Genomic DNA, 15,574 nt, shown 5'->3' with positions numbered 1-15,574 from the left:
TCAATTTTAATAGTGCTTTAATAAAGTTCAGCAAAGGCAAAAATAATAAAACTCAATGTTGTTTCAACAAAATACTAAAGATCTCTACTTACATAACACAACCTTCATAGAGACGAGAATCAGAGACAGAGCAGTTTGATTGATAAAACAGTATATGAACAAACATTACGTTCCCTCACATAACCCAGACAGTAGCTCTGAAGTATCTTTACTTGCCATTAGAAAAGCAAAGCGAAATGTACAGTTTGTAGGATTTGTTAAAGGCTCTCCCCTTTAGACAAAAGACCTGATATCTAAATTAAATCTGAAAGGCACAAACAAGGAGCGTAATGAACTACACTAAATTTAAGAAAAAGTCCCAACGCTAATCCAAGCCAAATCATTGGATAATCTTAGCATGAACATGTCAGTACTTCTTTCAACTGCTGAACATAGACACAGTACACCACAATCTGTCAGTTCCCAGACTGTATGAGGGTAAGAAGTCTTACTTAAAAAGTCAGACTAAATACTATAAAACCTAATATGGAGAACAAAAAAACCAAACAATGCACAGAATCAGGTGTTGAAATCCTCAGCAGAGAACAGACTGAAAGGAGCACTTTCATTAAGAGCACAGTTCGGTTTCATCCCCCCGAAATTTGACGCTGCCTGAGCTTCAGGAATAAATACGAACTACTAGAAATGTGTAAAATAAGCCTGACCGCAAGTAAAAGTATGAAGGGTGGCCTGACCGAGCACTTCATTGACACCTAACGCAATAATTGCACACAAACACACGCAGGACGACGCAAGCTCTGTGATGCACTGCCCAAAAACATGCATCAATCTGACAGAGCAGATCTTTAGCCAGAGTACAGTTAGAAAAATCCATGACAGACGTACAAACACGTGAACAATTTAGTGAGATCGACAACGTTACACTTAACTTGCCTGTTTTCATTGGTATCTCTGCTGTTGAACATACAAAGGTCTAAAAACATAGCAAATATGAAAGGAAATTATTGGAACACAGTTCTTGGTTGCTTGTTTTAGTGTTTGTATAAGGTGGAAAATGGTGATGAAAAGGTCTTCGTGTTGGACGATTCGCTTTACACAGGATTCAGATGGCTGACCTAGCTACGGAAATCACCAACAAACACGTACGGTTGCAGTAAAAAGGCCATCTTAACACACCAGAGTCAACTTAAGTTAGCGCCAGGCGCTAAAATTGGCTCCCTGCGCCTAATATGTTTTCATACATCTGAGGGGCAAGAATATTGTTCTAAAAGAGAAAAGTTACAGACTCCTGTGAAACTCTACAGGTAAAAGGGCTTAAAAGGAGGGGGGGGGGAAAGAAAGAAACAAATCTCTTGGATGGCACACGTTATTTTCGTGCCGACATCACTCAAACAGCACAGTAGCACTGGGACGTTACTCTTCAGCCCCCGAAGTGGGAATCTCCTGAAATGTACAGTTTCAGGTCTCGATGTGTCTTGCCTTAAGAGTGGACAGTTCTGGGATTTGTTCTTTACCATTTACCACTCTGCATCTCCAATGGCTTTGGAGAACACGTAATCCCGCCCGTTCAGATTCATTATCCCGTCTTTCAGGTGAAATTTCCACTTGTTCTTACTTCTGTGAATCTGAAGCAAAACATATTGTCTGAATTTAATTCCATGGACCATTAAAGAACAAAATTTATTGCATCACATTTCACAAGTGTTTAATATGCCATCATAATACCTTTATGCCATTTTTAAATATTGGTAATTTAATTTTTTCATGGTCATTGTGAATTCTTACAATTCGGACTTTTCTCAGAATGGCATGATACAAACTTGTGATTCTGACTTTTTTTTCCTTGTGAAACTTGTGATTCTGAGATAAAAACACCATTGGGAATTATAAATTCCAATTTTGAGAATTTAAAAAAAAAAACTTGTGATTCTGGCTTTTTTCCTCCAAACATTTCCCTCAGAATTGAGCGATACGAACTCGCGATTCAGACTCTCAAAATCTTTCCCTCAGAATTGAACAATACAAACTCGCGATTCAGACTTTTTTCCTCAGAATTGAGCGATATGAACTTGCGATTCTGACTTTTCTTCCTAGAATTGAGCAATACACACTCGCGACTAAACTTTTTTCCTCAGAATTGAGCATTACTAACTTGCGATTCAGATTTTTTCACCTCAGAATTGAGCGATACAATTCAGATTTTTTTTCTCAGAATTGAGTGATATGAACTTGCGATTCAGACTTTTACTCAGAATTGAGCGATATGAACTCGCGATTCTGACTTTCCTTCCTAGAAATAAGCAACACAAACGTGCGATTCAGGCATTTTTGCTCAGAAATGAGTGATACAAACTAGGGCTGGGCGGTATATCGAGTTCTGGGGATATATCGATATGATTCCCCAACGCGATACGGGATTATCCAATATCGTTCTTATCGATATGGCACATGCGCGTTCTGCGTGAAAACGAGGGTTTTAAAACGCCGCTAAAAAGCATTGACCCAAGATACGAGCTACCCAGTCGCAAGTAGCCTACTTTGCATCAGAAGCTCTGCCGCAAATGTACAGTGAGGTCAAAGGGAAGCTTTCCGAGCGGCTCGCAAAAGTGGCTCATTTCGTACTAAAAGCCGATTTATGGTCGAGCCCCGGGGTCGTCAACTGTGAGTGAAAAACGTTGATGGAAAACACATTATTTTGGGGTTACGTCGTAAAATATTGTAAATATATCTTTTTATACAGTATTTTTATACATATTTATGTTTTAAACCATGAAGGTGAGCCAATGGATATCACGCAAGCAACGTGAAAACTGAGCAATAAAGCGAAAGTAAAAACAGCCCTTTTAGCATCCGACGTGCACATTTTCTCAGAGACAATGATAGACGAATATACTTCATATGCTGATATTACACAATAGTTTACTTCCCTAATATTTCTCTTGTGCGCCGAACACAGTGGGGAAAACATTTAAAAAAAAAGTATTTTGTGTAGGCAAGGGGGGTTGTTTTTGAAAGTTGGTGTTTAAAATAAAGCTCTCATTTTCATTGATGACTGCAGTATTGTAAGGGTTAAGAAAGTCTTAATTATGATTTCAGGTCGTCTTAAATTGGGGACTAAAAGGCAAGAATTCCAATGAAACTTTATAAGGCTATGCATTAAATAAATATGAGCGCTGCAGTTTCAAAGTCAGCTGCGGAGCTGGTTTTTGTGCCATTCTGACAGCGCCTCCTGCTGGAAGACAATGATCTGACATTTTTAATCAGCTCGTACGTCGGCTGTTGTCAAAAAGATTAATGTAAAAAAAAATAAAAAAAAATCAATCCATGGTTTTAAGCAGCAAACACGTAAAGTTGTACATGTGAAATGATGGATCGACAAGATCATGTGTTATACAAATTTAAACAATTAAGGCAGTAAAATATATGCATATGTTAATATAATACTTGATTGACAATATTTGTTTAAATTTATATAAGAATTGATACTTTTGACTCTTGAAGGCTGAAATGTGAAGTTTATAATTTAAGAAATCTTTTTTGTTTTGTGAAACCTGCATCTGAATTGTAAATCATGCTTTTTACAGTCATTTTATTTATTTATTTTTGTTCAGGTCTTTAAAAAGGTATTCAAATGTCTAGAATTTAAGATAAAATATGCTGCAGATAACCTGGTCTCGCAAAAAACATAAATTGTTTTTTAATTTATAATTGTCCGGACCTTGGCTGGTGAGCAGGGTTCATTACTGGACCTCGAGCCGTTTTAGTTGAAGACCCCTGGTCTATTTTTTTTTTTTCATTTCTATTTTTTTCATAATTTGAAATATGTTGTGCAGCTTATAGTGTTAAGCAGGAGAAACAACCTGTACTGTATTTTATTTATCAAAGATTTTGTGCAGCTGTTTATTTGTTGTGCAGCTGTTTATTTGTAAATTTTCTTTAATTATATTTTGCTCGAAAACTGTTTAATAAAGTTTTAATAAAGGCTTTGACTCTTAAGTAACCATTTATGGAAAAATACCGGATATATATCGTATACCGTCATTCCTCCTAAAAATACCGAGATATGAATTTTTGCCCATATCGCCCAGCCCTAATACAAACTCACAATTCTGACTTTTTCCTCAGAATTGAGCAACATCAAAAACTATTTAAATAAGCCCATATGGCATTTTTGAGAAAAAAAAAAAAAAGGCAATATTAAATAAAAATTTGATGGTTTTAATTTAATTCTGAAGAAACGTATTACTTACTAACATGTAAACTAAGAAATGAGGTAACAGACGTTACCTACAATACTCACCTTGTCATACTGGCAAACCACAACGTTCTCAGTGTCGAATAGCTCCTGATCTTCCTCATCACTGACGTCATCACCACTATTTAACGGCTCCTGAATTAAGAGACAAAATATTATTCTTGAATTAGTTTGTCTTTAAATACCGAAATTTAGAAGGTTAATCGACCAACCGGCCTGGCTGATTATCAGTGCCGATATGAATTGTTAACAGTGTCACTCATTTTCAAAACACATCTGCAGATAAAATAATTTAAAAGCATTTAAAGAGTTTTTGTCAGAGCTCTTGTTATTCTTTATTTTGACATTAATTTTCCATTTTACATCAGACATCTCAGTTCTTGATCTACTTGATCTGTAATAATCGGTACTGGCCCTGAAAAACAGTCGACCCATACACCATTTGTCTTATAACATGTAATGAATATGGGTTTTAGTTAACATTGGTTTCAACGATAACGCAATCCAGAATATACCTCCTCTACTTGGCCATCCTCTCCACCATCCTTTTCTTTGTCTTCATCCTCGTCCTCATCATACTCATCCTCCTCCTCTTCGTCCTCCTCTGAGGACGTGTCTCCTGCCCCATCCACCTGGAGTACCATGGGAGGTTGCTGCGAGGCCTGTTGCTGCTGTGGCTGTTGTTGTGGTGCCTGTGCTTGAGGCTGTGCCTGCACATGCGCAGCTCCCTGTTCCGACTGCACAGTCATTGCTGTTGCCTGCATGACCTAAAGACAAACAACTCCTCTCAATACACACACCTCATGCATTTATCAGCTTCAGAGATGTGTACTTTATGCTTGAGGTCAGAGGTTGTGCTGACCTGAGTGTTCTGCTGAACTTTATTTCCTGTGAGGACAATCTGCTGCGGCTGGATGATGACTCCAGTCTGCTGGGGAAGGCCTCCCTGAAGAGGAGTCAACACCTACATAAAAAGAGAGAGAAAGAAACATACATTTATTGCACTCTTGTTCTCCTACACAGATCATGTGACCCATCACTAGACTCTGAAAAACAACTAATTTTAACAGTAAAAGACAGTAAAACTCTAAAACCTGGTAATTGGTTAATGTTATGGTTCTACTGCTACTACTGTTGTAGTTTTTTTTCTTCAGGTCCGACACATTCTTTGGTTTTTCAACAATTTGTGTATTTGAACCCTTTCGAACAATGACTGTTTGATTTTGAGATCAATCTTTTCACACGGATGACAAATAAGGGACTTACATGCAACTATTACAGAAGGTTCAAACGCTCACCGATGCTCCAGAAGGAAATAATATGCATTAAGAGCCAGGGGTGTAAACTTTTGAGCAGAATAATGTGTATTTTTCTCTTGTTTTACCTACATTTTTCAATTTAGTACTGCCCTTTAACAGCTAGATACTTGCATGTTACTCAGAAAACAAAATAAGCAAATTACCCTGATCTTCAAATTCAAAAAAATTTCCACCCCCCAGGTCTTAATGCATCATGTTTTCTTCAGAAGAATCAGTGAGAGTTTGAACCTTCTAAAAGTAGAGTCCCCTCAGTTATTCTCAGTGTAAAAAAAAAAAAAAAGGATCTTAAAAATCAGACACAGTTGGAAAGGGTTCAAATACACAAATGCTGAAAAACCAAAGAATTTGTGGGATCTGAAGCATTTTTCGGAAGAACAGCAGGCAGATTAAATGTTAAGGACAAACAAGGGACTCATGAAATACAATCACTTTAAAAAATAAGTGTATGTAAACTTTTGATTCATTTTTATAAATTCCAACTGTCATTGTCTCTTTTGGACAATATGTAAACATCTTTTATGTGAAATATCTTATTCAGGTCAGTGCTAAATAAAAAAAAAACAACAATTGTGCAAGGTGTATGTAAACTTTTGACCTCAACTGTATATTGGTTCAAAGTGTTGGTTTTTGGTCGACTTGATCTGTAATAATCGTATCGGCATTGGCCCTGAAAAACACATTTCAGACAACCCCTAATAAAAGAAAACATTGGTACTTCGGTGTATTAAGATGATGAGCCAATTAAAAACTGTAAACAGTCTGTAAATTTAATTTCAATCCATAAACGTAATGTTTCTCGCATATTTTAAAAAAGCGGTCATTTTTTATTTACCATAAATTTCACAGATTTTTATAGCATACAATATATCTTTATTAAACCACATATAATCTTTATTAAACCACATATAATCTTTATAAACCACCAAGGTAACACTACAACAGTAAAAACTGCTCTACTCCTTTCTGTGAACGGTCCTCTATCAGTTCTGATATTCACATTTTAAACAAGCAAGAGATCTGACAGACATCTTGCATTGGCTAGCTATGATGGAGGACCTCTGCTGACTCGGGGAAACAAATCACACTCATTAAGTGTGTAGACGCGTCACAACAACCACCTGCAGCGTCCAGTGACTGAACTAGAACAAACGTGTCACTATTAGTGCGCAGATAGAGTTTCCAGCGTTATGTAAAGTATGAAGCACAGACCTGCTGTATGACGGGGGCCTGCACACCTCCAGGCTGCATTTGTGGCAGGACCTGCTGCTGCAACACCATTTGCTGCTGTGGCTGAATGATATATTGAGCTCCATTGGCTGCTCTGACCACCTGCAGGATCTGACCTGAACACATAACAGAGAGATGGCCTTTTTAAAAGTATTCACGCTTGTGTCAACATGCAGAAAGCAGTCACAAAACTGAAACTGTGAACTGGACAAAAGAAAAGGAGGACAGGACTTGATTTCTGTCCACCAGGAATTGATTGGATAACAGAAAGAGGCCACTGCAAAGTAAATGTTTGACTTTAAGTGAGTGAAAAGTTGCTGGTCAGTTGAACCTGTATTAGCTCATTAAAGGATTGCTCCACTTACAAAATTATTTCCTGATAATTTACTCACCCCTATTCCTCCAAGATGTTTATATCTTTCTTTCTTCAGTCACAAAGAAATTAAATTTGAGGAAAACACTGCAGGATTTTCTCTTCATATAGTGGACTTTAATGGTGCTCAACTAATTGAAGGTTAAAAATGCAGTTTCAATGAAGCTTCAAAGGGCTCTAAACGGTCCCAGCAGAGAAATACGGGTCTTATCTAGTAAAAAGATCAGTAATTTTCTTAAAAAATAATATTTACACACTTTTTAACCACAAATGCTCATCTCATCTAGGTAAAACAGTGATGTTGGAGGAGAAAATGAGACAGGAGTTTTTCAACCTACCCTAGGTTTTGTGCATCGCAGAACTAAACAAGATGAGCATTTGTGGTTAAAAAGTATATAAAGTATAAATATATAATACAAGAATCTTATTCCTCAGCTGGGATCATTTAGAGCCTTGAAGCTGCACTGAAACTGCGTTTTTAACCTTCAATGCATTGAGCAACATTGAAGTCCACTATATGGGAAAAAAATCCTGTAATGTTTTCCTCAAAAACCGTCATTTCTTTGCGACTGAAGACAGACATGAATATCTTGGATAACATGGGGGTGAGTAAATGATCAGGAAATTTTGATTCTGGAAGGGGAGTAATCTTTTAAAATCGCAAAGCTTCCACAAAGGAAAAAAGGTTTCTAGAAAAAGCAGTTTAAACAAAACAGACATTTAAGGGATAATTTACAGTCCTATCATTTACTGCTCAGCTTTTTTACCACATGAATAATGATAGAGACATTAAATATTGTTTTGAGAAGAAACCGTTTTTAAAGGGGTCATAAAATGCAGTTTTACTCTTATGGAAGAGTGTAATGTCTTACCCTGAGGGGTGATAAGTTGCTGAATCGGTGCTACACCTGCAGGTAAAGCCAAAGTTGCTGCTGTGGCTGCTGCACTCTAGTGGAACAAGAGATTGAAACAAGAGTTGAATCCACAGAGGACACGCATGCATTAATGACCAGGTAGAGAGGGAGTGAGAGAGCAAGAACAATATCCTTGCTGGAATCTGCTGTGTAATCTAATTTGAAGTTGCCAGCTCTGTCTAAACCATTTTCCAGGAAGACTCCACCCATCTGTTCTCCTGCTGGCATTAATGCTGATCCTACAGGGTGTATAGGGAACTACTGTGACCAAACCACTTTTTTGCATTGTGAGTAACGGTGACTGTTGATGGGGGTGATGTTGGCATGTTGAGATTTGCATTAAAGTTTGCACCAAGGGCCATTCACACCAAGGATGATACAACTATAGATATCCACCTTATTTTTGCTGTAAGAGCGGACATAGCCATTAGTACATTTTATGGGTGTGGCTTTCAGTCTCATCCAGTTATTTTTAGCTGTACAAAACAGCTTGGTTTGCTTCTTGACATTGCAAATTGTAAATGTATTATCCTAATTATGAACACACTGGTTTGTAGTTTGTACTGCACAACGTTCGTATTCTTCTTGCCATTACCCTATAGTGGCTAATGAACTGCAAATTGTTTAGGAAATTTGGTGTTTAGGAATAAGGCGGACAGTTGTAAAAGTAATTCTAAATTTTAACAGAACAGCAGAATCCAAATCCCAACTATAATGGTATAAAGAAACAACATTCAGAGCTACTTATTTTCAGCTCATGAATGATTAAAACATTGACAGCCAATCAGATTCAGTCCTGCTTTAAAAAGCTTGAGTATTTCAAACAGCAGATGACACAGGCTTTAACTCAAGCCAACAGAAACACTGGAGCACACATAATTCGCTGTTCATGTGCACTCTGAACTACAAGCCTTAAGCAATTATGTCAATACAGTGCAACAGTGACTGCCAACTTTTCAGGATCTGGAATCATTTTTCCGATAAGGATTTTTAAGAAGTCTTAAAGGATTAAGACATGAACCAAACCAAAACGCATTCAGGTGAATCACAAAACTGCACACTTTTTAATATCAGATTAATGTCTGAGTTAAATATCAGACAAAAGGACTAGTTACAAGACTGTGTATTTCATAGCTTTAATGAGAGAACAAACTATAATCCCACAGAAAACTAAAAACGAAGGCAAATCAAATGTGACCCTGAACCACAAAACCAGTAGCACAGAAACATTTGTAGCAATAGCCAAAAATGCAGTATAGGGTTCAAAATAATAGATTTTTCTTTTATGCCAAAAATCATAAGGATATCAAGTAAAAATCATGTTTAATAAAGATATTTTGTAAATTTCCGTAAATATCAAAACTTAATTTTTGATTAGTAATATACATAGCTAAGAACTTCATTTGGACAACTTTAAAGGCAATTTTCTCTCTATTTTGATTTGTTCCACCCTCAGATTCCAGATTTTCAATTAGTTGCATCTCGGCCAAATATTGTAACTGGTTTTGGTGTCCAGGGTCACATATGGAAAATTAAACTAGTGACTTTGTTGCACTTTGGTTGAGATTCTTTGATTTGTGCAGAATCCTTTGCAGAACCATGGGTATTCGTTAGACCAGGAATTCTGCGGTTGAACATTTATTTATTTTTTTTATACAAAGTATAAGTAAAGCAGATTGATGGCTTCAACAAAATGGAGGTACCATTAAAAAAAAATTAGAAATCTGTCTTTAAACTCTTGGATTTAAGGGAGTTTAAGGGATAGTTCACCCAAAAATTGTCATTAAATTACTCACCCTCATGTCGTTACAAACCCGTAAGAACTTGGTTCATCTTTGGAAAACAAATAAAAGGGATAGTTCACCCAAGAATGGAAATTTGATGTTTATCTGCTTACCCCCAGGGCATCCAAGATGTAGGTGACTTTGTTTCCTCAGCACAACACAACCGAAGGTTTTTAAGAAAAACCAGTGCAGTCAGCCAGCCAAATAATAGAGGTGGATGGGCACCAAACCTTATAGCCGCTATACCCACAGTCTGTGTGCACTGTGTAAACAATGAGTGTCGTATACACGCGACAGATAGCTTCCGGCGTTTGCGTATACTACGTCAGAGAGCGTTCACATGTAACGAACCAAAAGCTAAACTCGTGCTCAGGACAGATGGACGTGGCTGTGTATCAAAGGTAAAAAATGATATAAATACTGTTCAGTTTCTCACAAAAACAGATCGTTTCGTCTCTTAAGACATCAGTGTATCGGCACGAGCCGCAGGGTGTAATTTGGATTTGTCTGTGCATGTTTTTCTTTCCTCTAAAGATTTGGTAACCATTGACTGCCATTATTTGACAGACTGCACCTGTTTTTGTTAAAAATCTTCGTTTGTGTTCTACTGAGGAAACAAAGTCACCTACATCCTGGATGCCCTGGGGGTAAGCAAATAAACATCAAATTATCATTTTTGGGTGAACTATCCCTTTAATGACAGATTTTCATTTTTGGGTCAACCATCCCTTTAAACAACAGTACAAAACCAGAACACGCTGTACTTCTATCCCTCACAGCCTTGTTTTATTCTTGTCAAAAATTAAATGGCACTACCCCTACTAAGGTCTATATTTCAAAATATACTAACATAACATATGAAAAGACTCGGCCACACACTCACCATTCCAGTGGCACTCATGTGCTGGAGAATCTTAGGATCCTGAACAATGACTTGCTGTTGAGGAGCTTAGGAGAGGCACACAAACAGTTTATTATTAAATATACACTAGACTGATTTCATTTCTAAAAACACATGCATGTCTAGATCAGGCCTCACCCTGCTGCGCTGGAGGCAGGAGGACTTGTTGTGGTTGGGTTTGTGGTTGCGTCTGCTGAGCTTGTTGGGCTTGCTGCTGAGCTTGCAGAACCTGCTGCTCCTCCGTATGAAAACCCTCCACCGCCTTGGACTGCATCAGCTTACTCTCCCATAACTACTCAGAAACCGAAGGTCAGCAAGACACAGGTTTAAATAAACAGACACCTGTGCAGCATGTTAATATTCATCATAAATAACATCTTACCGTTTTCAGCTCCATCAAGACCTGTTCATCCACTCCCTCGTCCAGGAAAAGCTCTCGGACTTCACTGATGACATCCTCCATCACTGATCTATACAGTTTAGGCTATAATGAAAGCTACTGAATTACTAAACATTATGAGCAACCTTTAATGGAATGGTTGAATCAGTTCACAACTCAAATAAATGTAAAATGTATCTGTAGTTTAACAGATCATTAGATCAAGAGTGTTTTTCTTTGGACAACTTTACTTCAATAAATTCCAAAGCATAATGTCATTTTTTACTGTGCAATATTTAAAAAAAAAAAAAAATGGTTTGAATTGCCTTTTATACTCAAGAACATTAAAAGTATAGTACTTTCTTGTACTCAAGTATTAAATGATATTTAATATGAAACAGTACAGTAAAAAGTACATTACGCTTTGGAAAACAATATCTAGCCAACCTTATTTATAAGCCATTAACCAATAACTGAGATGATTTGGAGAAAACTTATGAATTTGGACTGATGTGCAAATAGTTACGGAAATTTCATAAAGGCATTAGCAATGTGTTTACGGTTTATGACAACTATTAAAAAATAAATATTTGTCAATTTGAATAAACATTTTCAGTCAAATAATACATGTTAGTATGGTGTGTAAAGTAATTTAATTTTGATATAACAAATATTTGGCTTCTATAATACTTTTTTTGAATTGGAACCATGTCTGCAACAAACAGAACTGGGACAAGACATTACGAAGCAATAAAAATGAATATATAAACTTTGACTTCTGCTCACCAAGGCAGCATTTATTTGATTAAAATACAGAAAAAAAGTCATATTGTGAAATATTGCAATTTAAAATAGTGGTTTTGTATTTTAATATACAATTTATTCTTGTAATACAAAGCTGAATTTTCAGCATCATTACTCGAAAGACTTGCACTGCTCAATATTTGTTTTGGAACCGGTGATACTTTTCTTTTCAGGATTCTTTGAATAAAATGTAAAGAAGTTTCAAATAGAAAGATTTTGTAACAATATACACTACCGTTCAAAGTTTAGGGTCAGTAATTTTTCTTTTCTTTCAAAGATAAACTTCAATTTTACACATCGTTGCTAAATTAATTTAAAAAAAATATAGCAAGGACTCATTTTGCAAGAAAAAAAGATATTTTGAACAAATGCCGTTCTTTTTAATCTCTTAACGTTTTATTCATCAAAGAATCCTGATAAAAACGAATCACAGGATCAAAAAAATATTAAGCAGCAGTTTCAAACATTGATAATAGAGCACATTAGAATGATTTCTAAAGGATTGCGTGACATTGAATACTGAAGGAATGATGCTGAAAATTCAGCTTTGCATCATAAAAAGAGTTCTATTTTAGAGTATATTAAAATAGAAAATTTTTAAATTGCAAAAATATTTAATATTAAAAATGCATTTCTTATCAACAATGCAGACTTAAGAAGCATACACAACATTAAAAATCCTCTAATCTCAAACTTTTGAACGCCAGTGTGTATGTGCCTAGATGTGGCTTTAATTTAAACACCACACTTCAGGATTTGAGGGAACACCGGGACATGACGTAATTACGTAAAAAGAATTGTTTTTGAACGGGTTCTTTGAAACGAACTGTTCAAAAGAATCGAACCGATTTCAGTCTGACCCCTAATCACCATTTGAGAGTCGAAGCACTATAAATGGACACATAGCGTTCAGTTAACTTACGATTACGTTTGCTCGTTATCTGAACGCGATGCATCCGCTTCGTCCATAAATAGCACGTACACTACGGTCAACTGCACGCTGCGAAACCGAAAAAAAGAAACAATATTCAAAACACATGCACTTCCGGACGCAGCAAATCCGGAATGAGAAAGCAAACGTCGTTCTCTACTCAGAAACCACCGTCGCTATGGCGCCGCAAATACATTTTCTTGCTAAAACGGAAGAGAAGCGGCAGGCTCGCGGTCTGTGTCGTGTCCTGTCCGTGGCTCTCGGCCCGTCGGCTCACTATTTAAAGCGCAGTCTGGTGTTTATATGCAGAGCCGGTGACGTAGCGCCGAGTAGCACCTTCCCATCCCGGGCAGTCTATATTAGAGAGCCGGTATGGCTGTATAAAACCAGGCGTCTGAAAGAAGGAGGGTCAGAGGCGGAGAGAGACGCAGACAGAGAAGGGCGACGGTAGCCATGATGAAACAGCATTTGCCCGCACTGTAGCGCTCAGCTGACAGGCTTCCGTGAACGGGTTTTATTGTGAAAATCGGGTCGTATTTGGGTTTATATTCATGGGATGCGGTAATATAAGGGGGCATATGTACAAATATTCGTTAAAATAAGATTGTTGTGATGTATCAATGTTTTCGTTTCAACACGCAGGACAACAAACAACACAAATCTGCTCTTCGTTGATATATACGCACATAATTATATTGAATTTGTTTTGGTACAATTTCAGACTGAAAGGGTGCTTTCGTAACAAGCTGTAATATCGAGTTACACGAAGAATGCGAACCAACCTATTTTATTTTCCGCATCAAACACAGCTTTTTACACGGCCGAGGCCAAATGTAACAAAGTCCGTGTTAGTTTAACAGAAAAAGCTTTTTCTAACACACCATACAGCTTACTGCAATGGATCAGAGCCACTGTGTTTTCTCTCACTATCAGCAAACACTCACACACTTCCCTACAAAGAGCTCAAATGGATCAGATTTGATGTGTACGTGTGTCTAATATGTTTTATTCTTGAAAAAGCCAAGTGTGGGTTTGGTTAAAATGCACTGCGTCTAACTACAATGCTTGGACACGTGTGTGATTTCGAGTATGAGTGCCGTTTGTCTGATCCTTACCACTTGGTTCGAGTTAGCCGAGCTCGCCATTATGAGCGCAGTGAGGGGAAAAGCACACCGCGAATATCAAGCAAGAACCCCAAAAAGCATTTAAAAAAAGCACGGAAACATCTAAAACGTTTTAAAAAGTTGCCGGTTAAAGTTTTAGCAAATAAAAACACAGCTGTTTACGGTCTTATTCACAGTCCCAGGGCTGCTGCTCCCCAGCCGTCCGTCTTCTCCAGTCCTCCGCCTTTATATACGGAGCTGCGCGAGACACAGGGCAGGGTCAAGCGGGCACTGTGCGAAGTATCGCGAGATTTCAACGCGGTCTTACCGCAAACGTGACACGGTTAGTCAGCAGATCCTGGATCAGCCCTTCGCTATAGCCGATATATTGATGTTGTGTTTATCAACATGTGAAAAGAGCAGATGTTACGCTACAGTTGTGTGAGTGTATATTATTGTCATTTTTTATTGAAACCATATTTATTTATTAGCCTTTCTGTCCATCTGCATATATGCCTAAGGATATAAAAACGTTAACCTTTTTGCTTTTAAAACAATTTTAAACTTTAAGGAAGGCTTTAGTCACAACATCAATTTGCCTCAGATTTTCTAGTTCTGCTTAAATAGCACAATTAGCACAAGCTAAATTTATAAAACTAGTTTTATTAATAGAAATGTATAGCCTAGTGCTTTACTGGAAATTACAAGCCTAATGGAGTTACCATTTTCACCAGACGAGGGCAATGTGTACCACTCCATGAGCAACCGCTGGTTTTTATAGGAAGATTAATTTTAAATATTTTTATTTATGCTGTGTTTTAAATTTAGGTTTATTTCGTAGTACTGTTAGATGTGTAGGAATGGCAAAACTAACAGTGCCAACATTTTTGGAGATAAATATTTCAAGTTTAAATAAAGGAACTGAGTTCACTAGAAAGAGGACTGTCCATATTTAGTTCTTTATTCAGAACCTGAAATTCAGTGTAAAGATACAAGCCAGATTAAATTGTGCCATTTTGGACCCACCAAAGGCAGTTTATTCATGCTATTTAAATGCATGTATGCCTCCTCTGAGAAGCATTAAACACCATTTTACACAAATCAAATGCCACATCAGAAGACAGAAATCTAGATTTCATGTTTGCCAGTAGTTTGGCAATGGAGTGTCAATATCATTGTATTAAAGATATAGTTCACCCAAAAATAAAAACTTACTGAAAATGTGTTTCATTTTAGATTAAGTGAAATTAAAGTGAATGAAGTGCATATAAACTGATGAACCTCAAACAATATGTATGTACAGTTGAGGTCAAAAGTTTACAGAATCTGCTAAATGTTCATTATTTTACCAAAATAAGAGGGATCATACAAAATACATGTTATTGTTTATTAAGTACTGATCTGAATAAGATAATTCACTTTTTAAATTACATAAAGTCCATACGAGAAAATAATAATTGAATTTATAAAAATGACCCCATTCAAAAGTTTACATCATTTACACATGATTCGTAATACTGTGTTCTTACCTCAGTAATCCACAGCTGTTGTTCATGAGTCCCTTGTTTGTCCTGAACAGTTAAA

The 15,574-nt window shown here is 36.9% G+C and overlaps 1 protein-coding gene across 2 annotated transcripts; it reads right to left on the bottom strand.

Moving 5' to 3' along the window:
• Positions 1-14,220, bottom strand: gtf2a1 (general transcription factor IIA, 1). 2 transcript variants are annotated; one of them, XM_073816601.1, is made up of 10 exons: positions 14,003-14,220; positions 11,156-11,257; positions 10,912-11,065; positions 10,756-10,820; positions 8,047-8,122; positions 6,784-6,917; positions 5,118-5,219; positions 4,771-5,022; positions 4,301-4,390; positions 1-1,625 (listed from the first exon to the last, which is right to left on the bottom strand). In XM_073816601.1, exons 1-10 carry the CDS (start codon positions 14,030-14,032, stop codon positions 1,518-1,520), a joined length of 1,113 nt encoding a protein of 370 aa, XP_073672702.1. In that variant the 5' UTR covers positions 14,033-14,220; the 3' UTR covers positions 1-1,517. The 2 variants fall into 2 exon arrangements, with proteins under 2 accessions (XP_073672702.1, XP_073672703.1); XM_073816602.1 differs by lacking the exon at positions 14,003-14,220 and adding an exon at positions 12,879-13,936.
• Positions 14,221-15,574: the final 1,354 nt, after the last annotated feature.

The sequence above is a fragment of the Garra rufa genome, chromosome 13 (genome assembly GCF_049309525.1).
Source record: "Garra rufa chromosome 13, GarRuf1.0, whole genome shotgun sequence".
Lineage (NCBI taxonomy): Eukaryota > Metazoa > Chordata > Actinopteri > Cypriniformes > Cyprinidae > Garra > Garra rufa.
Note: the sequence above shows the minus strand (reverse complement) of the source record. Positions and strands in the feature narration are given on the sequence as shown.